The following is a 26,798-nucleotide window of genomic DNA, read 5'->3' as shown; positions in this document are numbered from 1 at the left end:
CGATTCTGCTCGAAGAGGTGTTGGCGCTTTGTCATGGACGCTTGGCGAGAGAATGTGTGAAAGGTAGCATCTCCAGGCTGGTCTTCGGTCTCGGCGAGAAGATTCGTGTATAAAAGTCAAGAAGTTCCACAGAATTTGTTCTGTATATCTCACTTTCATCAGCATCCTCCACGACAACATCCTTAGAAAGAATCTCAACCCACCGCTTCCAAGCCTTTCAACCGGTTAGTTCAGGATCATCTCTCGAGACTCGAGCGAGACATGGAACTAACAACCAGTCAGCAGAACAACGCCCAAGATGCTCACCAAGCAGATTGTTGCCATCGGTGTCTTCCTGGCCGCCATTGCCTCCGCCAGTCCTGTCCCGGCTCTGGCTGAGGATGGTCTCGTCATCATCGAGCAGACCGAGATTGCAGAAGGGACCATCACCTGGTAAAACCTCCTCGTGCTTACCACATCTCACTCGTCATACCATCCAGGACATCACTGACCCCCAATCCCCATTGATACAGGTACGGCGAAGAGGAATCCACCCCCATCGCGGCCCGCTCCCCAGTCTCCGCCGACCTCGACAAGCGCTGCGGCTCCAACCTCCAGACGTGCTCCGGCTCCCACAGGGCCTACGCGCCCGTGTGCAACAACTTGATCAACAGCCTTTCCGGCCAATCCATCCCGCAGTCTCCTCGGTCCGTGTGCTTGAGCCAGGGCGGCGACCAGTGCTGCATCAGCTGGGCCAACGTGGTCCGGGACGCGCAGTTCTACTACCTGCAGAACGCGGCTCGGAAGGTGCTGAATGGCTGTGTTAGCGGTAACTGGGTCAGTGGACTGACCAGGGATACTTTGATTGGAAACACTTGCACTACTCAGTGCCTTTCTAATCGCCCTAATGGTTGCTCTTAGATGGCTGGGGACAACTTTAACTTGGGTTGGGGATGTTGATGTTGATGTTGGACCCAGAGGACTCGGGGAAAACCGAAGGGAAAATGGAGGAGATGAACTGGGAATGGGCCTGTAAAAAGAGCACGTCATTTATTCACCAGATAGTCGGGCCTAGTAGTAGGTACCTCTAGGTAGTGTAGTCTAGGACAGACCAATCTGACTGGAGGATGTTGCTTCCTATTTCAGCCCTTTATGTGAATCTCACTGTGGCGTTGGACACTCGGGCAGGAGTGAAGGGCGACGGAACCTGGTGTGCTCTTGTCTTGTCGGTGGACAGAGGACGACAGCGCATTGCAGTCTTGGCACGCCAGGCCGCTAGCACTAATGATTCAGGACCTCAAAGGGAATCCGCCGAGTAAACAAGATGGAAATGGGGATATGGGGTGAAAGTGCTGTCAACACACGTTCGATACAAGTTAAATTGTGAAGAAGATCTTCAAAAACATTGCCTAATGTTTTCTGTGTTATAGGAGGCGAGTGTCCTCAGCGAGTTGTCGAGAAGGTCGGCACTTTTGTTAGTGCACGCCACGTATCACGGAGCGGGGTCAGGAACAAGAATAGGGTCCGGCCCGGGCGCCGACTTCCCCCGCACATCTTCCCCTGATCCCGTCCATCTTGAACCCGGACGCCGAAGATCAACACGGACACAGACCCTGCACCTTTGCGATAGATACACGCAAGAAGCAACACAACCAAAACCATTCCAGACATGGGATCGCACGAAGCAAAGCCCCAAGCATTCTACGGCGCCGTCATCCACTCACTGTCAACACCAGGCCATGACCTTGAGATCCTTCCTTCTGCCCTTCTGATGGTCAACGCAGAAGGCGTAATTACTTCATTTCACAAGGACGTGAAGTCAGAAGATGTCGATCGCCTCGTGTAGGTTGACCTTCTCTTCACTCTGTGCACCGTTGCCCACTAGATAGACGCTCATCACCAGCTCGAATATCGTGACATGAGACCCAGATCAGCCTCACTCACATCTTCCGTTCAAACGCTCCTTCCAATTACTAACATGACTCCCAGAGACACCACCAGTACCAGTCTCTACCGACTCTCCCCCTCCCAATTCCTCATCCCCGGCTTCATCGACACCCACAACCACGCCCCCCAATGGGCCCAACGTGGCCTCGGCCAAGGCCAACATATCCTAGACTGGCTTTCCGCAATCACCTTTCCCAACGAAGGTCGCTTCCGTGATCCCGCCCATGCACAGCGCATCTACTCATCCGCCATTGACGGCTTCCTCCGACAGGGCATCACCACCGCTTCCTACTATGGCTCCATCCACCCCGAGGCAACCAACAGCCTCGCCGATCTCTGCCTGGCCAAAGGTCAACGCGCCTTTGTAGGGAAATGCAACATGACGCGTAACTCCCCCGACTACTACCGTGATGCATCAATCGAGCAGTCCCTCCAAGACACGGAATCCTGCATTGCCCACATCCGCAAGATTGACCCCGAGGGGCAGTTGCTGAAGCACGTCCTCACCCCGCGCTTCGCCATCTCTTGTGACGCTGAATGTCTCGCTGGACTCGGACAAATAGCAGCCAGGAACCCGGACTTACCCATCCAGACGCACTTCAACGAAGCAGAGCAGGAGATCACTGCCACCAAGGAGCTGTTTCCCCAATTTGACAGTGAAGCAGATCTTTACGCCCACTACGGCCTTTTGACACGGCGATCTATCCTCGCACACTGCTGCTACATGACACCCTACGAGTTCGACAAGCTCAAGGAGCTACAATGCGGGGTTGCACATTGCCCGATAAGCAACATGACGGTGGGCGGCGGGTTCATGGCCGCTCCTATCCGCGAGTTTCTCAACCGGGGGATCAAAGTCGGACTGGGCACGGACAGCGGAGGAGGGTTTTCGTCTTCGATGCTGGATGCGATGAGGCAGGCCATGATTGCAAGTCATGCAAAAGAGGTTGAGTCAAAGGGGAAGGATAAGGGGTTGAAGATTGCCGAGGCGTTTTATTTGGCGACATTGGGAGGAGCCGAGGTTTGTTGTCTTGAGAAGAAGGTGGGCAATTTTGAGGTGGGCAAGGAGTTTGATGCGTTGGTGGTGGACTGGGAAAGGGACGGGGTCATGACGATGGTGGACGAGGACGAGGACGGGTTGGGGACCGTTTTTGAGAAGTTTGTGATGACGGGAGATGATAGGAATATTGTGAGGGTGTTTGTGAAGGGGAGGGTGGTGAGGGAGGTGAGGATGTGAGGGTGCAAATCATGAGATCCATCATCCAGGTGTGGTACGAAATCACGAACTGCGCAAATGCTTTCTCATACAAGAAAAGACAAATCCGTCCACTTGATCTTTGGCAATTGAACGGTGAGGGGGTGGAAACCCCGTGAATGCTCCAGTCTGGGATTTCAAGTGGAAGGCGCGCCTGATGATAGTGGCGAGTTTGGAATACTCCGTCCTCATTGAAAGACCAACCTCAGATAAACTGGGAAAGAGGAACCAGCAATCACGTCCTGAGCCCTAAGCAGCGCACACTGAATTCCACGATGACAATCTCGGTTCTGGACGGGAGCTTGCAAGTTACCTCCACACCTCTTCCAACTTTGTTTGTCCAAGCGAGGAGCAAAGTCCGACGCTGCATCAATCAAACCTTGCTCAACGAGTCAACCCATCAACGTCGACGAGACGATCGGTCTTCGTATAATAGGCCTAGGTATTCCTTTCTGCTCCCGCCATTGCTTTTCTGGAAGATGCATTCTTTCGCGCATCTGCTAATGATGCGGTTGTGCGACTACAGGTTCCTGTTGTTTACCGCCTACGTCTCAAGGCCCCAATCTTCACGATCAAACAATGTCCCAGCCTATCAACTTCCTCGCGAGTGGACCAAGGGCATGCGTGACCACCAGCTACAACAAATCGAATGGAGAGATGTTTGCCTCAAGACCATTGAGCTGTGGAGGAGGGAAGTGGACTTGGATAGGGATGAGGTGCAGATCCAGGCTATGCTACAGAGACTTCGGCAAAGGCGTGTCGAGTGAGCTATAGAGAGTGAAGAACTTGCAAAGAAGAGGCAGGATCTGCACATGAAAGTTGAGGCACTTGAGGATGAGCTTAAGGAACTGGGGGTTTTGGACTGGAAGGAAGTTTTACGAAAGAAGAGATGCTAGGGGTCAACCTAGGGGATCAGTTTGCTGGACGGTCGCAGAGTAATGGGAGATTATGAGCTTAACAAAGCAACTGTACATGTATCTACTATTTCGCCTTCGAACATGCCTACTCCCACACAATGATATTCAAGCACAGCACATGTAGAGTCAGGCAACTTGATTTTGAGAAGCTAGGTCGCTATATACCTACTACATAGGTGTGACGAACCGTTACAAGCACAGGAGTATTATCGCTGGGATAGAACAATAGAGTAACAGAGTAGTAGCCGAAAGGTGCTGATGTATTGTGATAGCTGTTGCTTGCTGAAGAGCCTTATTGTCACACGGACATTTGCCCATAGTTCTGGGTTAGGGTTGCCGAGGCTTAGCAGAGTCTCAATGCCTGACATCAGCCTTATGAATGCCCGGCGGCCGTAGGTCGCGAGGCTCAACCTCACTTTGACCAGACCCTCAGCCACCGGCATTATTTACCTAAGCCCCTCTCGATGCCATCAGGCTAGCGAGCCAACCATCGAACTGCCGACGACGCTGGTAAGCGAGATGAGGCAATTCCCAGTCATCACAGAAGCGATCACAGCAACCGAGCAAGAAGCAGGGCGACCGAACGAGGACGGGTGCCTGAAGAAGGAAGTAGAATGGTTGAAGGCACTCAGGAAGATCCACATGTATGAAGATCGCTATATAGATACCCTGAGGCCTCAAGCAACAAGGCTCTGTACGTACCTCAGTACGCACCAACCCTCTTTGTATAAGAAGGCCTGAGAACCCAGCCCTCGTCTTGAGGGTTGAAAGGATCAACAAGGCCTTCGAGACCAAAGTTAATTATCAGCTGAATTGAACCACTGTTCCAAGCCCATACTCCGCCCTTGTCACAGTTGAACAAGGGTCAGGCCGAGGGCTTGAACGCCAAGTCGAACGGACCGCCCAAGTGGACTGGCGGCAACAAAGAGGTCATTCACTTCTTCAACTGCCAGAAGAGACCTAACTGGGATCATGGAACTGATTCCTTGGTTGTTGTACGTTTCATTGGTCCCCCTGTTTTTTTCTTGTTCGACTGACTGAGAGAACAGATCTGCGAAAACCCCAGAGACTGCCTTGACCTCAACTACCTTCCCCCCGATGACTCCCTTTGCCTGATGGACCGCTTCGAGGAAGATGGCGTCTTCCGTGTCTGGGAGGGCAACGTGCAGGGTTGCTTGTTCAGGAACTACAACAATGAGTTGAGCTGGAACGTCAGCAAGGATGCGCAGAGCCAGAGAGATTACTTTGATGTTGGGTGAGTCTCTTTCTCCTTTTTCCTTTTCCTTGTTCTCGTATCCTGGTTTTGTTTTCTTATCAATATCTCTGGGAGGGTTCATTGCTTACCAACCCGACATGGCTCATTGTCCCGTCGGTGCAGCAGCTTCTTAACCTCCGACACCTACGTCTACCAGGGTTTCAAGGATCCGAGCAACCGCATGGGCCTGGATATTCCCTTCTGTGACTGCCAGAGTATCTATCACTTTAGGCTGAGGAAGGATTTGACGCTTGTTCATGGCGACCAAATTCACTGAAGGGAGGCACCGCTGTCCCAGATGGGACCGACTGTTACTGCGGTCAAGGCTGTGAAGGGGGGTTTAGTAGCATCATGGTTCTGTTGCTAGATACCGATTGCTCCAGCCCAATCATCTCGAAAGCATGAGAGCGGAGAGCAAGAAGGGAAAAACAGGAAGAAAGTTTTTTTAAAAAAAAACAGATGAGAATTCAGAAAGAAACAAGAAAAGACAATAACCTAATTCTGGGTTGTTTGTTACCTCGGTACTACTAGCGTACTGGACAAGACCGTACTCAAACAATCCCAGACTTCACAAGCACAGAACGTAATAATCACTAGGCAGTTCTGTAGCAACGCCTAGCTATACCAGCTTGATCCTTTGTTCTACAGGTCCCGCCATATACTAGCGGCTCGCTCACTGGGCGATTCGATTATAAGTGTTGGGCCGCGTTTACGCTATGGGCAACACGTGATTTACACTGGCAATAGGCCTCGGTTTGCCCTCGGATTTGAAGGATTTGGTGGACAGTTAGGGCACTGCTCCTATTTTTGTATGCTAGACTCACCGGTGCCGCACGTCTCATGCCCTACGGGAGGCGGAAGTAGACGTTAAAAATAACAACAACAACAACAACAACAAAAAAAAAGAGCCAACCCCAGAACTGCTGACGGCGCTAAATATCATCACAAAGCCATCATAGTCATCACAGGAGCAATCACGCCTAACCGAGCAGAAGCAGGGCGTCCGGGCAAATGCCGGCGCCAGGGGGAAGAAGGAAAATGGATGAAGGCATTCAGAAAAGACCCACATGTATACAGATCGCTAGATAGAGGCCTTGGAGCCTCAAGCGACAAGAACCGGTACGTACCCAGTACGTACGGTTCCCTTTGGCATAAGAAGGCCTTGAAGTCCAGCCTTCTGGAGGTTGAGAGGATCAACAAGGCCTTCGAGATCAAAGTAATTTTTTAGCGGAATTGAACTACTGTTCCAAGCTCAGAATACTGCCCTTGTCACATTATCAGCTAGCTGTAACCCTCGATATCATCGTTCAATAACAGCCTCCCAATCCTTCGCACTTTGCAGCATGTTATTCGCATACTCCTTCTTCAACGACGTGAGCTTGTCAACAACATGTCCGGTCGCTACCGCCTGCGGTCCCCAGACCCTCAACGCGACATCTGCTGCCCTCTCAAGCCAAACAATTGCTTGCTCCAAATCACCGCGTCTTTCATGGATCTCCGCGACGTCTTCCATCGTGTGCGCTGCAATGCCGTCTTGGTGAAACGCAACCTTTGCGTCATTGAGTAGGCCCTCGGGTGGCGGGCGACGAATGACAGCTATGCAGTGCTGCAATGCTTGGTCACAATCGTCGACGACCATGTAGAAGTGCGCCAGCTCATTCTCAACTGCACGGGTCTGTTCGGAGTATGGGCCGAATTCCTGCCGGCAGGCTTTGAAAAGCTCGGTGACAATGGCCATTGCCGCATCAAACTCGCCGTTGCGACGGAGGAGAGTGGCTAGGGAGTCGAGGAGCTTGAAGGAGACGAAGCGTCGTTGGCCGAGACGACTGAACATGTCCACCATGCACTGCAAGGCGCGGCGGGAAATCTCCTGACAGTCCTGGTCGTTGTTGAGTTCGGTGCAGATGCGGGCAATGGGATGTGTGGGGGAGAAGTTGTGGTTAGCTTCGCTGGCCAGGAGCTGCAGCAGGATGGTCCGGAGTTCGGGACGGGCGCGCACGTTGGCAGGCGAGAGGGTGGCGAAGAGGTTTCGGAGGAAGTCAAAGGGTTGGCTGGTCATGGCGGCTGCGGCGTCCCGGCCAGCTTCAGACAGGGCTGGCCATGCGCGGACATCGGGTCGTTGGGCGGCATCTGACTCCGCTGAACTAGCCGACAGTTTGATAAGGTAGATGGCGTTCTTGATGGACGACCAGTACTGCTGTGATGCATCGGTTGTGCCTCGTCCGAGGAAGTCATCAGGTGCGATGCCGTCAGGTACGTTGCGTATCTGCCAGTCATAGTAGTCGCGGAGGCCGAGGGTGATGATATCCAGTGTCCGTGTCCTGGAGTCCGGTCCGATGAACGGTGGAGGTGACTCGGCAAGTGCGCGGATCTGTGCCTTGAAGATGGAAAGGTTTTGTGGATTGGGTGACCCAGCGTGGACTATTTGCTTGTCCCTGTCTTGGCTCTGATCCTCTGACCAAGCACAGCTTGATGCGGGTGTGGCGCATGATTGACCACCAGGCGTCGAGGAAGAGAAGGTTGGCGACGAGCATGTCTCAATGGTCTCGGCGGGAGACTCCGATCTCTGCTTCGCCTGGGGGGCGGTTTCTATAATGAGGTCCGCTATACTCAATCCTGTTCGGGTGAATGGTGGGCTCATGGCTCGTCGGTGTGCTGGCGTTGGCGATCTGCCCATGGACATGGTACTTGGAGTGGATATGTTGATGGACAAGGCTGTGTAGGGGCTTGTTGACCGTTGTGAACGCCTTTGACTATCATGTAGTGATAGCAGAGGTTGTGTGTAGTGAAGTGTTTCCATGTTATTTATGTCGTGGTGTTGGTGTCCCGCCGGTGAGGCATGGGCGTGCCTCTGAGGCGAAGTGGATCTATGCAATCGGCCAGGACGTGCATGCCTTTCCTTTTCATCGCTATTGACATTTTTAAACACATTCCATTCCCGGAACCTCTTGTCGTACATGCGTTTGCTGGTATCCGACAAGGTGAGGTTAGCAAAGGGGATCTCGATCAGCGTCATTGTTGGTTCTTCGGAGGTGGAGTGATGTGACAAGGCAGGGTGAGATGAAGGATATATAAGGTATGATGATGACGACAAGAAGCCATAAGAAACATGGAGACATGGAAGTGGTCGTTATTATAGTTAAAAGGACCTTGAGATACACATGAGTGCGGCATAAGAGCTACATGAGCTGGATGGCAGACAGCCGGCAGACTGCTTTCCCTGCACGTTCGTCAAACTCGGACGGCATAGACTCCTGTGCTGTGGTCAATGGGGCGTGGAGCCAGCACATGCGGCTAGCTCCCGTGGGACTGGGACTGGGACAGACTTGGGATGGATGAGTGCATGCAGTGATGGGATAGGACCGTGTGTCTCTAATGGTGCAGATGCTGTATCGGCCAGCATGTTGTGTCCAAGTTCAGACGAGGACAGGACATGGACAGGACATGGACACGAAGACGCCGTCGGTTTGTTGAGTTGAGCTGAATGAAAGAAAGCGAAAAAGACATGGGGGGCTTGCTGTGTGCATAGGTAGAGACAGACTGAAGGGAGGCCAAAATACCTTGCGGAGAAGTTGTATTGAGTCCTCATTATGTCGCTTACTTTTTTAAGGGGATACTGTCTGTAGAGGTCGACGATGATATCGCGGTTGCGGGCCCAATCCTGCGCGGACGGGCCCTGGAGCGTACGCGTGGTCTGTTGCTGTCCCAGCCCGGGAGGTCCTCTCAAGTGTACTGGAGCCCCCGGAAGCGGTGCGGTCCCTATTGACATGGCCAAGGGAGGAAGCGGCTGTAAAGATGTGAAGGATGATGATGATGATGATGATGATGATGATGATGATGGTACTGGTGCCGATGAAAAAGAGACTTGTTGCCGTTGAAGTGATGATGGTGAGGATGATGATGATGGTCCGTGTTGTGGAGGTCCGGGTAGTGGATGTGATTGAAGGCCCGAGGCAACGGGAGCATCTGCACGGGTCTGATCGGATCGGTACATGGCCATTGTCACCATCGTCTATCCCTGAAATCCGAGCGACGGTTTGTAAGAACAAAAGAGCGAACAAGGGGGAATGAATGAGGGAGCGGCCGATTGACAAAATGAACAGCAAATGATGGAACAAACTGAAGTGGGAGGGAAATCCGATGGTGAATGGGGTCAGGGACGAAGCTGGGAATGGATGGAAACTGCGGAGCGCCCCAAGAGATGCAAGAACCTCACTTTTTAGTGCCGCTGGTCAGTGCAGGAAGCCGCGAACCGCGCATGACGCCAGTGGACGGTCGCTTCTCATCGATATCGCTATTGGTCGCCATTGGCCGCCATTGGCATGCCGTCAATCAAATGGCGGTGGGGACTGTTGCCCAAACACGGCCGCCCATGTAACCCTACAAGATGCGCTACAATCCTTCAAAACCACAGCAGCCGCCCATTAATGTTACCAGCAATGCTACCTCTTGAGGACGATGCCCATCAAGAGGCATCCGTTTGAGGCTGCCGGCATCGAACACGACATGAAGAGGAGGAGGAGTGGTACCTCTTGCCGTTTGTTAATTACCTCAACCCATCCATCCATCCCTCTTTCCTGCTTGCACAAAGAAAAGGCCTGGCATCACTTGACGCATTGCATACTCAAACGAGGACAGTTGAATTGATGAAGAACCGCCGGCGGGAATCCCCAACACTCTTGTTGGTCCCGACGTTTGGGGGCCGAGGGACGCCCATGACACAATGCAACCAAGGGACCGACGGCGACCAAAACCCAAGACAACCACATCTCGCCATGTTGAAGTCCGGCAAAGGATCCATTTTCACCTGCCGACATAAGGGATGATCAGCTTTTTGTACGAAGCCAAAGGTGCTATCACGACACCAAGAGAACACCCGCTCGCGTGGCACAGCATCCCCAAATCTCCCAATCCGAAAAGAACCTTGCATATGCCGAGACCAGCTACCTAGTGTCCCAGTGTCCTCCTCCCCTTCTGTGATGCAGAACGTCAACGTGCGGTTCCGAGGGGGCTGACTCCAGGGGCCACGATATCAACCCCTGGCTGGCGTAGTGCCCCTAAAACGCCACCACGACCACCGGGCTGTCGTTTCAACCACCAAAAGCTTGCGTCGACGACGAGGAAGACGACTACGTAAAATCCAACACCAGACGCCGACTCACGGTTTCACAGTTGCGTCTCAAAAGTAATCGCATAAAGGTCTGCTTAATGAGAATGCCTGGTTAGGTTCACATTCGTTATTGTTCACCCTGACGGAGATCCGTCTTGAGGTTGGTTCCCTTCTCATCCTAGGTACTCCAAATTCCTCTACATGTCGGACAGTGAAGCCGCCAACTGGCAGCACAAAGCATGGTGCGATGTACGAACATGCAGAACCCAACTCGGGTTCTTGTCTATAGCGGAAAATATTACATCCTGCATATATTCAACTATTGACATGCTGTTGGCGTGCAGTGGTATCCGGGGCATCCAACGTTCACGTCCACATGACGTGGTGCATCCCATTGTTGGTCATCACTAACAAACAACTCATGAAAGAGTCACGAAAAATAGAAGGCTGAGTGACCATTTTGCATATAGTTTGGTGGGGACGCGGGAAGTGCGGGAATCCGACAACACAAGTGCAGCAATACAGGTGCATAGTTGCACTTACCGAGGGGAATCTTCGGCATCGTGTCCTTTATCGCGAGCTGTCGCTTCTACTACCTGTAACGATAAAACCCCACAGCGATCGTAATTATCCACGAGCCATAAGGCGTAGAGGTATGCACGGTTCTTGCTATCGATATTCGGTAGATGTAGGTACAGCACCTCACAGACCGTTTATCGCAAAATGTTTTTGTGCAGTGTTTTGTGAAAAAAATCTGAAGAACGCAATGAAACGGACCAGGGTGCACAGGGAAGAGACCGGCGGGCGAGAAGCAGGAAGCAGGGGAATCACGATGTGACGATGTGATCAAAGATGACTGACAGGAGGGAGACATGGGGAGAATGAATGAGTGAATGAACGAATTTTTCGACTACGTTCTACCAATACTAGGGAGACATGGGGAGAAGAACTCTGCAGTAGTGTCATTTATGTTACCCCGGTTCCCCGGCCGCTGACGGCCTCTCGCCCAGTTTGGCCAAGCTCCGTTTCCGACATCTCGATAATGATGACCTCCACATCGGCCTCCTGCTCTTCAAAGCTCCGATACTGCTAGCTACAACTCTTGTAGTGAGGCCTCCCAAGAACCAAGTCAATAAGTATGCCGCCCAACTCCGTACCTGAACACCGTAAAGCTCTCAAAAACACCCCCATATGCAACCAAGAACAGCGACTTTTACACCCAATCTGCACTCGACACCTGCCATGCTACGCACCACTTGTCTTCGCATGCTGCACCTTGTGCTACTCTCTTTCCCCATTACGTCCCCTCCATTTGACCTGTCTAGTCGATGAGGTCTTGCCCTTCCCGATGATTCTTGATAAAGTCGAACAGTGCGGTTATTACGCAGAGTGCCCTGTGAGATATAGGTATGTTAGCACTTGCTTCCTTCGTTGTGTGCTCATGCATTTTGCAAGAAAAATGTTGTGGGGCAAATGGATGATCAGACAAACAAAGGACCAGTCGGACAGGACCATCGTAAATGCCGTCGAACCGTCAAGGCTCGCATCGCAGTATCGACAACGAGGTAAGGAAGAGCCGCGGGATAGCCAAGATTCAAGATGGCACACGAGCGGATATGAAGGTGGCTTAGACCCCGTGTTGCGCGATGACTGATGGGCCAGCCTCCCGTCTACACACCCTCACCCAGTCGATCAACCACCAATCTCTTCTGATGTGATGGAGCCATCCATCAACCGTCCCTGCATCGAAAAGTGTCCAAAAGCACTTGCTCTCATGGGAAGATGAGTTGACGATGGATGGCTTCCATGCGGCTCTAGGGAACTGGGGGCTAGGAAGAAGAAGAAACCACTTACGCCTGCACAACACCCATGACCAAAGGAGCAATCAGACTCCTTTCACCATTACTCATTTCCAGCTGCCTGTTACCAAGGTTAGACAACCTAATGCCCATGGCTCCTGCCAGCCCTATCCCGGCACCAGCAAGGAGCAAGTTAAACACGCAGCACGAGACTGTCACAATTTTCTTGCGCCAGTGCTGCTCGCCTTCTGTGAGGTTAACTTTTGCAGAAGTAGTCTCGACGGCGAGAAGAGCGGCAAAAATTCCAATGTTGAGAGTTAGACCTATTGTTCCCTGGTGTTCTGTCAGCGAATCTGTCATGCAGCGTTGTGTGAATCGATTGAATATGGAGGAAGAGAAAACTGTTATCGTGCGCTGCGCTGTAACCGACGGATGCATTGTGCTCCGCATCCGATGCAGTCAACACCAGAGGGACGAGGGAAGACGGCCGTGATGGTGGGTAGGTCAAAAGCACCGTGCTGACGGCTCTACTGCTACACCATCAAGAACAGAGAACTGACTTACCACGATGACAGAAGCAACTGGCAACAGCTCATTGACAATGATCCCAAAATTGCTGTGCCCGCTTCCACTCTTTCCATCAGCACCACTGCCCAGCCCTTGTAGCAATACAATGTTGCAGGACTTGGTATCAGAGTTGATGACGGTTTGGTCATCCGACATATTCATGACTATGGTCGTTGGTTGCTGTGATGTGGTCTCTAGGTTGTCTGCCTCACTCTGCAGGTTGTGGATGAAGGCGACGACGCCGGCTATTATCAACCCCAGGTGGCCGAGGATACAGAGGATATGCGTGAGCTTCCACCATGGGTGATTAGTTCTGTACATCGTGGCGTGGATGGGTTGTTGGCAGGCACGCGGTAAGGTGTGACCGGTGAGTAGGTAACGTCAACGACGATGCTGTTGATGGTTGGGGAGAGTAAGATGGGTAAGCGGTGAAAGATGAAACGGATGACAACCTCAGGCCAATATCTAATACGCACGACAACGTTATAGTACAAGATGACTGAGATTGAGGTGAAAACAGAGCGTAAGTAGACAGGTCGACAAAGGGCGATGTAGACTTGAGAAAGGGATGCCATGTATATAAGGCACTTGCCATAGTCTGCCTGCCACTGGACAGTAGACGTGTACTCGGCCAACCCAGGAATAACACCAACCAACATCCGGTTGGTAAACTGTGACCGAGTTTGTTGCCGTTGATGCTCCTTGCTGCCCTGCGGCGGCACCGGACTGTGCTTAGGGGCTGCTCAATAGACGTATGTCTGTTATGGTATCCCTTGGGGAGCTTCCCGAAACGGACACAAGCTATTGCGAAGAAAGAAAGAGAAGGTAGACCAACTTGCACTAACATGGTTGATGGTGATGGCATTCGCAAGGATATGAGGGGTGTGTTAGGCTGAAAATGGGTGAAGTAAGAAAATAATGATGAGATCTGGTTGTTAGCGTCTCCAAGAAGAATGGCTTGGGTGGTCGTAGCTCCACACCCGCCACCTCCTGGGCTTGTCATCATCATTCACTGCCACAATGGCTCTTTGCGACTTCGTGTGACGAGATGTTAAGCGACGGAATCAGGTACCGGTAAAGGAAAAGTGGTTCTTAGTATCTTTGTTCTTGATTCTGTTGGTTGTCCAGAGTTGGTCCGAAAGCGACAGTATACGAGACTGCACCAAACATTTGACAGAATATGTCGCGGATGGCGGAATCAGCCACAGTCCACCGCTCGAGTCCCTGTTCATATGGTGTTTCCTCAGTTAGCAAAATTCCCATGCTCGGTCTGAGCTTCAATCCGATGAACTCACCCCGCGTTTGAATATTCCTGTTGAAATGATCGCGATGCTCTGGCGTCTCCTGAGCATAGTGCAACCGATGGTTGTCGTCCGGATCCCGGACCAAGACTCATCTCTAGCCTGCTCCCAGCGCTCATACGCTGATTTGATAATTCAGGATGATGTTTAGGGGCGGAATGATGGATTTTAGCTCCCGCCCGAGCGGGAATCAGGCGCACAGCATTGAACCTTCTGAGTAAGCTGAGTCTGTTGTCTTGAGCCGTAGGGCTGGGCCACGAAGTGCACGTTGCACAACTTAACCGCTGGGTCACCTTCCGATCTCAGATCTATGAATGGGTGAATAAGATATACTGGACGTGATTGGTGGTTAGCAGTCAATTGGACGTCTGTGTAACCAATCACTTACCAGCACTTGACCCTCTGAAGCGGCGACACTATTGACTGACAGCGTCCCTGGATTCTGACTGCCATGCCGATGATTGACGGACGATGTTGAGATGACAGGACCCCAATTGCCCTCGATAGAAATGGAACCCGGTGAACACTTCATTGTTTTTCATGTCCGAAGTAAAATTCAGGGCCGCGACTGACTCAGATGCATGGATGCCTTGGTTGGTCCTTGGATTTGTGGTGCAAAATGTCCCCATTCTGTCTGGGGTGAGTGATTGGTGCCTAGAGACCCTGGTTTCCTGAGAGAGGTATTGATGTCATTCCGCACCTGCGTATAGCGTGTGACGGCTGGTTGGGCTCTCGGTGTAGGTCGAGTACGCAGGGGTTTTGATGTCGCTCATTGACCTTCTAGAATAACAACAAAGAGGAATGGAAGAGTCACACTCTCATCTTTGTTGTCGGTTAATGCCGAGAGTGAGAAAGAAAACACAGGGCCGGGGCTCGACCGGTTCCGTAGCATCCTATGGTCGGGTGGCCTTACTTGATGTGGCTCAAGTGGCCGACATGCAGCGGCAGGTACGAACTGCTGCAACATGCCCCCGCTTACTTTGGGTAGTTGGGTACCTTTGCGGTAGTGGATGCCCTGTGCCACAATGCCCAGAGGGACTCGGTGAATCACATTATCGGTCCGGCACTCTTTTACGAACTGCGCGCTCCATTCTGAGATGATTAGAAATGAAGAAACATGAATGCGTGTTTTAATGAGCGACGTCGAGGTTTGTGTTTGTGGAGAGGCGGGGGATTTGGGCGCTGTGGCTGGTTGGATAGGTAGTACTTGGGTACATTGCAGTTGTCATTCAGGGGTACCCGCGGGCCATTGGCACTGGAGGAAATACCAACCGTCCCGGGCGGGGACTATTTCCGCCCGAGAGGCTTAACGTGAGGTCGGCTTAGGTCACCTCATGTTTCTGTTTCCAGTCCTTTGTACTTACTTGCCTTGGGTTGCGATATCATTGTGAGGAATGGGGGAAAGACCCGAATGAAGAGGGCTAAAGCGGCTCAAGCATCCAGTGACAGAAGCAGTGACCCTGGGCAATCCAAACAAAGGGACGGAGCGCGCTTGATGTTGTGCTCAACTGAGGCTCACGCTTCAACGCTAACCGCCGGTGGCAACAGCGATAGAGCCTCACGACGACCGAATTCATGTGGCTTCACTTTGAATACCAACCTGGAAGGCCATCTGTCGCAGTGTGACAAGAACTCTGTTGTTTGCTGCCTGGAAACTGTAGTGCACAGAGTTGGACTCGGACGCGTAGGTACTAACAAGTATTTGCTACTTGGTTTGTAACCTACGACTAGGCAAAAACATTCGGGAAGCCACCTCATCATCACCAGCGAGATACGATAACAATCTCAACGCAGGCTCGTCCGCAGCAACAATCAACTCGGACATTGGAGCCTAAGAACCGAGCGTTGCACATACGCACACGCGCACGTGGTAACGGCCTTTCTAGGATGTGATGTCGCACCGTGCCTTGATCATTGTCTTGCAGACGGGAAACACTGCGGTCACTTGGAGTGGCCGACATCCCTGTTGACTGCCAACGCCCCGGAGCCAGGGCCGTATATCTGGGATTACCAACAGTCTGGTTCACGATACATGCCAAACGACCTCAGACTGAGGCTACTCGCGTGGGATTCAAGTTTGTTTCAGCCATCACCAAACCCAGGCTTTCCCTATCCTAATCACACTTAAGATTTCCACAACTTGGCGATGGATTTAAACAAACAAGAGCAAATGAGAAACAGAAAGCCCAGAGCGCCTTGAACAGCCCACTCCAAATCCCTCGAGCTACCTACATTCAAATCACAGCCCCCAGCCTGTGAACTCACGATGATGAACCCTTTGCAGTAGTTGGAGGAGGCTCATGCTCTCATTTTTTCGGTCCCGCATGTTTCCGTTCGACCGTGCCCGTTGACGGGAGCAGTACCATCCGGGCTCACCTCCGCCTCCTTACTAGAGCATCAACGGAGCTGACACCCGTCCGCCTTACCTCACCACCCAGCTTACACCGCACCGCGGCACCACACTGCGGCACCACACCCTCCAAGTTAAGTTAGATGTGTCCGGGGTTTGGTTTGAATCATTCGGCGTGCCGTAACATCGCGTTTGGCCAGGAGTAAGATTTTGAGGCCCAATGGACAAGGGGGTCGAAGAGCAGGTACAGGCCCCGGCGGACAATGGAATCTGCACAAAACATCTTTGGGCCGGGACTAACAGCGGTTAACCGCTAACGCCATGCCGCAGTTCCACTCTGAACCACACAACCGTATTAACCCCCAGCATCACGACATCGCCGTTGGCTTACCAAATCCACCTCAAAAAAGAGAGAAGAATAACATCTCTTTATCATATGCACGATTCATAGGCTGGCGGTTAAGAACTGTTTGGCCTTTGTTCGTTGAACTAAAGGTTCAGTTGCCTACCCACCCAACAGTATCGGACAGCTAAGACATAGATCTAGATGCGCCGTGCCGGTAGTGTTGCGCACCAGCAGTAAGGTCCGTTGGTGTTGATATTAGTGTTAGTGCTAGTAAGTGTTAGTGCAGATGATAACTCCACTCTTTTTCAAGACCCCACACCGCTAGGCCACCGAGGCAACCCGACCCGTCATCCCCGCCAACGCTCTTTCCGTCATCCAGGCACCTCAGTCCAGTCAATCGAGTTCCAAGGAGCCAATTCGCGTCCGCGTCCAACCACGATGTTGCCTAATTCTCGCCAATCGAAGATATATCACCAATTCACCATCACCAACCTTCCCCCCCATGGACACGCGGCGTCTAGAGAAGAGTCACCGAGGAAAAGAATGACAGCGACACCGAAGGCATTGACTCCACTGAAATAATTCAAGATTCGGAATGCCCCGCCGCACCGGTATGTGCTATTCCCTTCCTGGCCCGTTCTTGTTGCTCCGCCCCCCGACCTCGCGGCGCGGCGCGGCACGGAAACTCAATCCCAACCTGAATAGGTAGTCTAATGACTTCTTTATCGAAACCAGAAGAACCCTACCTTTTTCTCGGTCACGATACGTCGCGCGGTTGTGGCAGTGAACCGCTTCTTGCTCCGACCCTTGACCCGTCGAACCCAACGCGCAATGAGCCACGCTCGGGTGGGCCCAGTCATTTCCCAAACCACGCCCAAGTAGACTCTCCCTCAATAACCCCCGGATCTTCGCGATACTGGTGCAGATTGGACACACTGGCACAGCAGGCGGTAGGGCTGAAGGGTACATACACCTACCTACAATGGGCGGGAGCATCACAAGGACACAGGCACAATTACACACAAAGTATGACTGGCCCGTGGTTTCACGACGTCACCGCCGTGCCAAGCAAGCCATACCAACGTCGAGCCGAGTCGAACCATTGCCATACAGAAAAGATGAGAGGATACCTCTAGGAGAGAATGTGCGCCGCCGCCGGCTCATCACATACGGCTCCGACCATTCTTGGTCCCTGCCACAGCATGGCCTCGTCCGATCTTGGAGATGCGGGATGCCTGCTGATTTAGTACAAATGGACGGCCTCGCCCTCCTGCCTCAGGCTCCGTTCCACCTTCATGTCCCCATCTACACAGGATCATCTGCCAGTTACGACGCCTACCATCATGGAAACACCAACATCGGCCTCCTACTGGGTACATCGCCTTGGCCGTCGTCTCTACAATCGCAAGAGCCAGTTATTAGACTGTTGCCGGTCCCGCCACTACGACACCATCCAAGAAAAACATCACCACCACCATGCCTACCATCGCGTGCCATCACCACAAGCACAAGATCTCCTTCGCGCCAAGACCAACGAACATGGCCAGCTACAATGCCGTGGTTGTGACGAGATTACCTATCTCCTACGCTGGGCAGAGGCGGAGAGGAGGAAGGATCCAAACCACAAGTGCACCTCTCCAAAGCGCATCATCCACAACAGCTACATCGAGCTCGACATGTGCGCTAGGATGTCCAACTGCGACGCTTGCCAGGTTGTCCGCCGTGCTCTCCTGTTAGACCAGATCACAGGCCGAGATGCTGAGCGTCTGCGAGACATGGATAAGCAGTGGCCAGTCCAGGTAGCTCTAGATATACGACCTGGGGGTGACAGTCTCCTGGTTACTATTGAGAAACCATCTGGAATCCTCTTGTTCTTTGCGACGGTCGTCCTAAGTCAGAAGCCGTGCCTTGCTGTCGGTAAAAAGACCAAAGGGCCTTCGCCAGCCTCCATGCTTCGGCCCAACTTTGAAGAGCTACGTCGAGTCGTCGCCAACTGCCACGACAACCACCAGTGCTCGTCTAGATACCGTTGGAACAGCAGAAATCCGTCGTGGCTTCTAGAAATCCTAGACGATGGCAAAGTCCGAGTGATTCCGGGCCCCTCGCATTTGGTTGACTATGTCGTCCTCAGCTACTCTTGGGGAGATCCTACCGCAATGCCCGCGGAGGAGTGGGCCAGGATCAAAGGTGCCGCTACCAAAACGATCAATGGCGTCCCAGTGGCGGAACGCACAACCCCATTTTCTCGATCCCAACTACCAGAAACGATGCAGGATGCAATTGCCATCACTCAGGAACTGGAATACAAATACATCTGGATTGACAGTGTTTGCATCCCCAAAGGCACCGATTGGGACACCGAGGCTTCCCTGATGCACGAGGTCTACGGCAACGCCGCATTTACCCTGCTGGCCTCTTCCAGCACAAAAGCAACCGAACCCATGCTACACGACCGTCTCGCGTGGCTGCAAGAACCCAAGCCTTGCAAGCTGCGCAACCACTTCCTCTACAACACCCAGAAGCCCCTACACGAAGTCCGTCTCGACCCTCCAGCCTCGCAACGCGCCTGGACCCTCCAAGAAGAGCGTCTCTCGCCCAGAATCCTCTACTGGACCGGTCAGCGCTGGTACTGGTCCTGCCCCGAGTACCAAGCCGTCGAATCTTCGCCCCTTGACCTTCCTTCTCCTGTCTGTGTCGCAGAAGAGCAATCATGGAGTCCACCGCAGCGGTTCCTCCACGTCTGTCGAATCGGCGACTTCCAGAGCATCGACCAAGAATGGCTCGATATCGTCGAAGCCTACACGCGGCGTGACCTCGCCCACTCTGCCGATCGCTTCCTCGCCATATCGGGCCTTGCTGTCCGGTTTCTTGAAGCCAAGCTGGACGGAGGTGGTAAAACCCATGTGAGCGAGGAATACTTGGCGGGGTTGTGGAGGGAGGATCTGGCGAGGCACTTGTCGTGGTCAGTTGCAAGCGCTGTTGATCCAAAGGGGAGTCATCAAGAAGTTGCACCGTCATGGTCGTGGGCTTCATTACCGTTGTGCGTGAACACAAAGATGAGACATGCTTTTAAGCAGTCCCCGCACTTCCAGTTCGTGGGCGTCCGACAGCCCAGCTCCGACTACACACTGATAACCCCCAGCGCCCCTGTCAACCGGGAGGTCGTGACCAACCCTCGCCTTCGCAGTAAATTAGCCGAGCAACACGGCCGCACAGTCAAGCAAATCGAAGTCCGAGGCCGCTTCCGCCGCTTTATTTCCGAAAACTCGCGCGATGTACCATGGGAAGAAATTGAATGGCAGCGCGGTGATCGTGTTGGCTTCAACTTTGAGAAGTATCCCGGCCAAGACCTCCATTCAAGGAACTATGATGATGGCCGCATAGTCTCCAAGGACGCTCATGGCGGCGAGATTGTGGGGCAGTTGGACTACGTTTTTTCCACTGGCCGCTGCTTTGGGGAAAAGAAGAGTAAGAGTGTTGCTTTGGCAGACGGGGAAGAAACGGAGTTGATGTGCCTTGAGCTTGGAGAGATGGCAATGTTGTTGCTTCGAAGAAATCCGGGACCTGAAGAGACGTGGAGGAGAGTGGGGGTTTGTATTGGGTATGAACAGAGGAAAGGTTTCTTCTATGGTTGTGAGAGCAGGACAGTTGTCTTGGCTTGATCGCTTTGGATTGTTTGCTTCTCGTGCACGAGTTTAATGCGGTTTTGGAGGCAAAGGACAATGGTGCTCCTGTATTTGGCCTTCGGTTTACTCTTTTTCGGGTTGTTTTGTCCTTGTCCTTCTCTTCCATTTCCTTTCTTTAACCCCTCTTTACCTGTTCTTTTTGGATTTTCTCTTATACCCTCCACTTCCATTCCCGGTGTTGGATACAGTTTGCGTCTCCTCCTTTTCTTTGATATCTTCTTTTACACCTTTGGATTCTGCATCGGGGGCTGAATAGAAACATAGCTCAAGCTATTGCATGGTTCATGGACGGCGCAATTCGTTTTTTCAAGCATTATTCTCCGTTGGTTTCCTGGTGGGACTTTTCCCCCCTCCTTTGCTAGATACAGTTCAACTTTTGTATAATACAGCGATTGATGCCATCCAAGAAGTTCTAGAATCCACATAGTTTTCCATCCTGGCAGCGATTTTGAATTGATCTATGTTCCTACTCGAAGAGGTCGCAAAATACCCAAACCGAACATATTACCACAAACACATATCGAACATACCACCAACAGTTACCTAGAAAATATAAGGCATGGAATTTCCATCCCGTCTCGGGGTTGCGGGCCGGTATTTACGCTGGTCAGCATGCACAGCCACAAATTTGTAGGCGCAGTCGTCCGTTTCAGTTAGAAATGAAGACCCAAGCGCAATTGATTTCACACACATTCCTATCATACAAGATGCACCTGTTTCAATGGCGTACTTTTCTTAACGTGAGATTCCCAGGATGTTGGCCTCGTAAATGGTGGTCGACTTGCCAGTGTTCAAGTTCTGGATCTGCACCACACCGCATCCATCTTTGTCAGCATCATTGAATGGTGCGAGCGAGAACCCGTATGGTAGCCAGCAACTGGTTCCGACACCACGACTCGACATACCTCATATCTCGGGGTCTCTGGGCTGGCATTAACGTTGCGGCCGGCTTGCTGGCCTGGCTCGGTCAAGACGTCCATGATTTTGCCAACGCTTTCGGATGTGTTTGATGTGGGACCTTGTTGATCCGAGATATCACCATCAGTGGACTGCGCAGTGCACACAAAGAACCATGTTGATGATAATGGGAAATTTACCTCCTACGGGCTTGTACCGAACAGTCTGACCGGTCTTGTACATCACCATCTTGAAGGCGTTTCTGGGTATCGAGCTTGGGAGAAATGGGCGGCAGCGGCAACTGTTCGTCTGTTTACGATGCAGCTAGAGGTTACGCAGAAAAACCGGGAGATGAGGTAGTGAGGTAGGAGGGCTCGTTTTTGACTCGCTTGTCCATATACCAACCATGCCGTGCCTCGGTCTCCATCTCGAACTCAACGGAGACGTGCGAGATTTGATGAACCTCTGATATCACTTTGACATTGATTCTCACGGCCATCACCAAAGGGCTCCAGATGAGTCCATTTGTGGTGGTGGAGTGGTAGTGACACTGCAGCAACCAGTCAAACTGCTTCGGATCCTACTCCCGTCAATGGTCTCCAATGGTAAACACCGGGTGCGGACCGGCGCTCAACATCCATCACAGTCCGACGTCATCGAGAGCTCGATGAGTGCTTATTCCTCGACTAAAAAGGCATCGGCGGTGAATACGTCATTTTGAGGCAAGCCTTCTGGTCGCATTGATTGTTGATATTGTGATGTCCCGTTTTTTGGTTGTTATTAACTCTTGCGATGTGATCCTGGTGTTGCGGCGTTATTCAGGCGCTTCAGTTGACATTCAGCAAAGGTTTAGTGGCGTGAGTGGTTGGTCGGGGACGGGCAAGGTCAGAGCAAGGAGGTAAGCACAGACCATAAATCTCGTCTTGGCAGTACGAGCGGGACCCATGCTCAACCTGCCGGCCGGCAACAGGCTTGACGGAGGTGCCTAAACACGTGGGCTGGACGACTGGACAAAAAATCGGCAAGGAGATATCGACAGCGAGATTGAGTTCACCAGGGCAGAGCAGCAAGAGCATCGGAGAGATCATGATGTAAGAAGCTAACTGTCTTGGTATCTTCACCTTAATCTCCAGGTGTATATCGAACGGCTTCCCATCGGCTTTTGGGAATTCTAATGCAAAAGAGTGACCAATGTCCCACCCGCTACGGAATCAACCTCATGTGGTTATTCTCGTCGCCGCAACATCGTCCTCGAGCAAATTGCATCGCCAACCTCGAAACTTGATCCAATGGGCGCACGTGTATTGACAAACCATTCTTTCCCCAGTCCGATTACCCTTCATGTGAGCCAGTGATTTCTCGTACTTTGGGCACGCGAGTTGCAGGTTACGGCGGGTGTGGCGGTCGATGCCATGCTGGACCACCACGTTCCTCATCGATTCGCAATATCAACCCGGCCCGCCAATGTGACGTTCCAGCCGCCCGCGGGCGTTCCTGAGGATGTCTTCATAGGCATTGTACATTTGGGGAAAGGAAAATGACGATCGTCCTCCCGTCGAGATGCGGGTGAATCCATCGAAGAGAGTCTGGTCGCCGTGGATGTTGTTTCCCCGCCCGGTACCAGAGAGAAGGGCGAGTGGTTGTGGCCTTGAAACGTGCATCCGATGATGCATGTCCACACGAACTACGTTCCTGGATTGATGGCACCTGTGCAGAGAGAGCATCAAGGACGGTGAAATCTCGATAAAAGCCATCACCACCCACACCAACATGACTTCTCCCGTCGAGCTTGTATCCGCCAGTCGCTTCTCAGATCGTGTAGCAGTGGTCCACGGTTCGCGATGCATTCGAACCTCGGGCCTCTTCTCGGCCTCGCCGCCTTCATGTTCCCTCTTGCCTCCGCCTCTTTCGATGGCAATCTCAACTACCACCCCCCGTCCGCTCGCTCCGAGCACATCAACCTCGGTCTTTCTCTTCCTGTCATCACTTCCCGCACGCTCAAACGCTCCTCTGCCGCTTACCAGCCCTCGGAGCTGAACTTCACCCACGGCGTTGCTTCTGGAGACCCCTACCCGAACTCGGTGATTCTTTGGACTCGCGTGGCGCCTACTTCTGAGGCTGATAAGAGCAACGTGTCCGTCTCAGGAACGGTGGACCTCTACAGCCATGAGACGGACGAGTACATCAAGGCCGATGCGAACCCCATTTGCCTTGAGTGGAAGGTGTGGGAGCTGCAGCCCGCGAAGGTGCAGAAGGGACACAAGGAGACTGCCAAGGACCAGGTGAAGGTCATAGGCAAGGGGAAGGCGTATACAACTAGTGATATTGACTTTACGGTCAAGGTACGGTGATTCTTACACTTGAGCTGATGGGAGAAGAAGCCGGCTAATAGTGATTACTTGTAGGTTGAAGCTCAAAGATTGAAGCCTTGGACCCTTTACAACTACCAGTTCACCGTCTGTGGCTCCAACAACACCAGCCCTATCGGAAGGACCAAGACTGCGCCGGCTGAGGATGCCGATGTCGACGAGGTCAAACTGGCTGTGTTCTCTTGCTCAAACCACGGTATGTATTTGCTGACACGAAAGATGCCATTGCGATGTTGCCTTTGATCCCAAAGAACTAACTAGTTGTCTACCAATAGCCAAGGGCTTCTTCAACGTTTACGGCAATGCTGCTCGGAAAGACAACCATGATTACGTTGTCCATCTCGGTGACTACATCTACGAAGATGCCGGAGGCGGCCCAAGAGCACACAAGCCTGCCAACAAGCTATTCACTCTGTACGACTACCGGACACGCCATGGACAGTACCGTACCGACAACGACCTGCAGCTTTTAGCTCAGAACTACGCCTGGATTCCCACCTGGGATGATCACGGTATGTTTAGTCCCGTTGTACCTCCATCCCCCATGTTCTACCCTCGCTCTAACCAGGCTGCTGTTACAGAATTTGCCAACAACGGCTACCGCGATGGCTTCTCGGCGCTCAACAACACCGAGGCCTCCTTCCGAAACGACGGTCCTTCCATCAGCGTCGACACACGCAAGATCAACGCCGTGCGTGCCTACTTCGAGTGGATGCCGATCCGCCAGGTGGACCTCGACGATAACCTGCGCATCTGGCGCAACTTCAAGATGGGCAAGCTGCTGGATCTTATCATCATCGACACCCGTAACTACGACCGCAGCATTACGAGTTTATCAGGCAATGAAGCGTACATCGAGGCGATTAGGGACGATCCTTCGAGGACGCTGATGGGAGGCCGCCAGGAGAAGTGGTTCTTCAGGCAGTTGAGCGAGAGCAAGGAGAGAGCGGCTACGTGGAGAGTGGTGGGGAACCAGATCGTCTTTTCAAGGATTCTGGATTCCAAGGGAGCACTTACGGGTACTGACAACTGGAGTGTATGCATCTCTTTTCTTCTCTTCTCTTTTCTCCTCTATCGAACTTGGTTTGTTGCTAACATTGTGGGCTTTCAGGGATACGTCGCCAGCAGGAACCGCACCCTCAAGCATCTGTACGACAACGGCATTACCGATAACATCTTCTTGTCTGGCGACAGCCATCAGAATTGGGTAAGTGCCAATGTGCCATGTCCATCTCCCATTTCCTTTTTCATACCATACTGACAGCCCTTTGCAGGTTTCCGACCTTGTATGGCTCGGCACCAAGCCCTACGATGGCACCACCGGTGCAGGAGCCATCGGCGTCGAGCTCGCCGGAACGTCCGTCACCTCTTCCGGCGCCAGCGGCAACATCGCCACCGTTCAAAAGGCAACCAAGACCAAGGTTGACAGCAACGAAGAGCTGCAATGGCAAGAGGGTTACTACCGCGGATACTTCCACCTCTCGGTCAAGAAGTCCAAGATCGATGCCCAGTTCTTCGGCTCACCCAGCGTTGCCACCCGAAACGGTTGGGATCTGCCCCTGGCTAACTTCACCATGCTCGCTGGAGACAGCCATTTGCAAAGACCGGTTGGGGGTGGAAAGGTTGAGGCGGGAAGTTTGAAGGGAGGCAAGACAGTGGGGACGAACGTGACGCTTGATACAAACGCGTGGAAGTGGCAGAAGGTGGGCTTCGAGCAGATGTTTGTGAAATAAGCGACAACAGCGCAGCACCAGCTTGGTCGAAACGTGTGAGTGTTGCTTGTCCAGGAACAGACAGAAATTGGAAGATGCTCTGATGCAGACGATAGAGCAAGGAGTCTAAGTCTAGGGTAGCAATGGCCAAACCCTCCTTAACATCCTGCCCGTATTACGGAACTTGTCCGGATCAATGCCGTGACGTGCTGACACCTCTCCCAACTTGCGATCCTTGAGCGGGTTGATCACTTCCCTCACACTTTTCCAATCCTTCGCTCCGCACAACCTCGCCGCCGTCCTATAGAACCCCCACCTGAGTGTGAACTTGGCGACCATGTACACCATGGGTACACCGTGACGCGCCAAGGAGAAAGGAGGAAGCGTGCGTACGGGAAAACCGTCGTACCGAGCACGGCTAATGGAGAAGAAGACGTCGGCTGTCTCGCTGAGTCGGCTGAGAGTGGTGGAGGCAGAACGCAGCTCACGAAGCTCTTCGAGGAGTCGGGCGCGGTACCAAGACGGTGGGGATTGGCGGGGAAGAGAGAGGGCGGCGTGCCATTTGTTGAGGAGGCGGTGGAGGACGGAGTCTAGAGCTGTACGAGAGGGTTGTCGCATTGTTTGTCGGGTCATGGCCGGATGGCCGAAGGGTTTGCCGGCGTCGCTGCGGTCGCGGGGTTGGAGGGGAGGGTTTGTCGAGTTTCCAGGACTCCCATCTGGATACACGACAGAGCTGTACTTGTATGTCTCCTGGACTGTTAGCAGGGTGCAAAAGAGAAGGACGGGGTCGAAAGCGAATCTAACTTGGTTACCCTAGGTTGCGACGTTGTGGATGGCAATGCAGTGGTGAGTGATGGTGGTATTGTAGAGTTGAAAAGCGGGAAAGTGACTGTTTGGTGAAGAGTCAGGAGTGGAAACTGGAAATGGCAACCACGCAATTGAGTGCGCGGTTCCGCGCGTGATGAGAGCCTTGATGGTGCCGCCGGTTTGCCGGCAAGGTTGGGGACGGGTACTCGCTTCCATTCTGCGTCCGTCCGTCACCCGTCGTCACACGTTAGCGGATAGCACACCGACGGACAAGCACGCCGGACAACCACCTCAATAATCATCAATCATGCCGCCGACAGCACACACCTCTATGGGAATGCCACAACTATAAAGCACTTCAATGCCCAAACAGTAGGCCTCGCACATACACCCTACTACAACAAAGCTCCCCTTCAATGCTCCCTGTTGGAGGCCCTCTACCACAGCATCACCAAGAGCCTGACAAACACCGGATGTTCACGTCTTTGCTCATCATGCCTC

General features: G+C 52.6%; 9 protein-coding genes across 9 annotated transcripts; 4 read left to right on the top strand and 5 right to left on the bottom strand.

Moving 5' to 3' along the window:
• Positions 1 to 298: 298 nt before the first annotated feature.
• SMAC4_13726 (uncharacterized protein) lies at positions 299 to 900 on the top strand (the record flags this gene model as incomplete). Its single annotated transcript, XM_066091571.1, has 2 exons — positions 299 to 432; positions 513 to 900. The coding sequence occupies 2 exons, from the start codon at positions 299 to 301 to the stop codon at positions 898 to 900; spliced, it is 522 nt and encodes a 173-aa protein (XP_065947015.1).
• Positions 901 to 1,456: 556 nt separating this feature from the next.
• On the top strand, positions 1,457 to 3,299 carry SMAC4_08917 (uncharacterized protein). The gene is made up of 2 exons (XM_003344012.2): positions 1,457 to 1,821; positions 1,969 to 3,299. Exons 1-2 carry the CDS (start codon positions 1,649 to 1,651, stop codon positions 3,161 to 3,163), a joined length of 1,368 nt encoding a protein of 455 aa, XP_003344060.1. The 5' UTR covers positions 1,457 to 1,648; the 3' UTR covers positions 3,164 to 3,299.
• A 3,270-nt stretch (positions 3,300 to 6,569) lies between these two features.
• SMAC4_08918 (uncharacterized protein) lies at positions 6,570 to 8,545 on the bottom strand. The gene has a single exon (XM_003344013.3). The coding sequence runs from the start codon at positions 8,367 to 8,369 to the stop codon at positions 6,654 to 6,656; it is 1,716 nt and encodes a 571-aa protein (XP_003344061.3). The 5' UTR covers positions 8,370 to 8,545; the 3' UTR covers positions 6,570 to 6,653.
• A 73-nt stretch (positions 8,546 to 8,618) lies between these two features.
• SMAC4_12084 (uncharacterized protein) lies at positions 8,619 to 9,511 on the bottom strand (the record flags this gene model as incomplete). Its single annotated transcript, XM_003344014.2, has 1 exon — positions 8,619 to 9,511. Exon 1 carries the CDS (start codon positions 9,360 to 9,362, stop codon positions 8,619 to 8,621), a length of 744 nt encoding a protein of 247 aa, XP_003344062.1. The 5' UTR covers positions 9,363 to 9,511.
• Positions 9,512 to 10,953: 1,442 nt separating this feature from the next.
• SMAC4_08919 (uncharacterized protein) lies at positions 10,954 to 13,350 on the bottom strand. The gene is made up of 3 exons (XM_003344015.2): positions 12,827 to 13,350; positions 12,318 to 12,595; positions 10,954 to 11,857 (listed from the first exon to the last, which is right to left on the bottom strand). The coding sequence occupies exons 1-3, from the start codon at positions 13,148 to 13,150 to the stop codon at positions 11,785 to 11,787; spliced, it is 675 nt and encodes a 224-aa protein (XP_003344063.1). The 5' UTR covers positions 13,151 to 13,350; the 3' UTR covers positions 10,954 to 11,784.
• Positions 13,351 to 16,986: 3,636 nt separating this feature from the next.
• SMAC4_08920 (uncharacterized protein) lies at positions 16,987 to 20,488 on the top strand (the record flags this gene model as incomplete). Its single annotated transcript, XM_003344016.2, has 2 exons — positions 16,987 to 17,437; positions 17,562 to 20,488. The coding sequence occupies exon 2, from the start codon at positions 18,122 to 18,124 to the stop codon at positions 20,486 to 20,488; it is 2,367 nt and encodes a 788-aa protein (XP_003344064.2). The 5' UTR covers positions 16,987 to 17,437; positions 17,562 to 18,121.
• A 759-nt stretch (positions 20,489 to 21,247) lies between these two features.
• SMAC4_12085 (uncharacterized protein) lies at positions 21,248 to 22,421 on the bottom strand (the record flags this gene model as incomplete). Its single annotated transcript, XM_066091049.1, has 3 exons — positions 21,610 to 22,421; positions 21,403 to 21,530; positions 21,248 to 21,310 (listed from the first exon to the last, which is right to left on the bottom strand). The coding sequence occupies exons 1-3, from the start codon at positions 21,656 to 21,658 to the stop codon at positions 21,248 to 21,250; spliced, it is 240 nt and encodes a 79-aa protein (XP_065947014.1). The 5' UTR covers positions 21,659 to 22,421.
• An 829-nt stretch (positions 22,422 to 23,250) lies between these two features.
• Positions 23,251 to 25,553, top strand: SMAC4_08921 (uncharacterized protein; the record flags this gene model as incomplete). The annotated part of the gene is made up of 6 exons (XM_003344018.2): positions 23,251 to 23,751; positions 23,815 to 23,974; positions 24,054 to 24,290; positions 24,360 to 24,814; positions 24,890 to 24,985; positions 25,053 to 25,553. 6 exons carry the CDS (start codon positions 23,251 to 23,253, stop codon positions 25,509 to 25,511), a joined length of 1,908 nt encoding a protein of 635 aa, XP_003344066.1. The 3' UTR covers positions 25,512 to 25,553.
• Positions 25,554 to 25,622: 69 nt separating this feature from the next.
• Positions 25,623 to 26,108, bottom strand: SMAC4_08922 (uncharacterized protein; the record flags this gene model as incomplete). The annotated part of the gene is made up of 1 exon (XM_003344019.1): positions 25,623 to 26,108. One exon carries the CDS (start codon positions 26,106 to 26,108, stop codon positions 25,623 to 25,625), a length of 486 nt encoding a protein of 161 aa, XP_003344067.1.
• Positions 26,109 to 26,798: the final 690 nt, after the last annotated feature.

This window comes from Sordaria macrospora, chromosome 5 (genome assembly GCF_033870435.1).
Source record: "Sordaria macrospora chromosome 5, complete sequence".
Lineage (NCBI taxonomy): Eukaryota > Fungi > Ascomycota > Sordariomycetes > Sordariales > Sordariaceae > Sordaria > Sordaria macrospora.
This window is presented reverse-complemented; position numbering and strand designations above follow the sequence as displayed.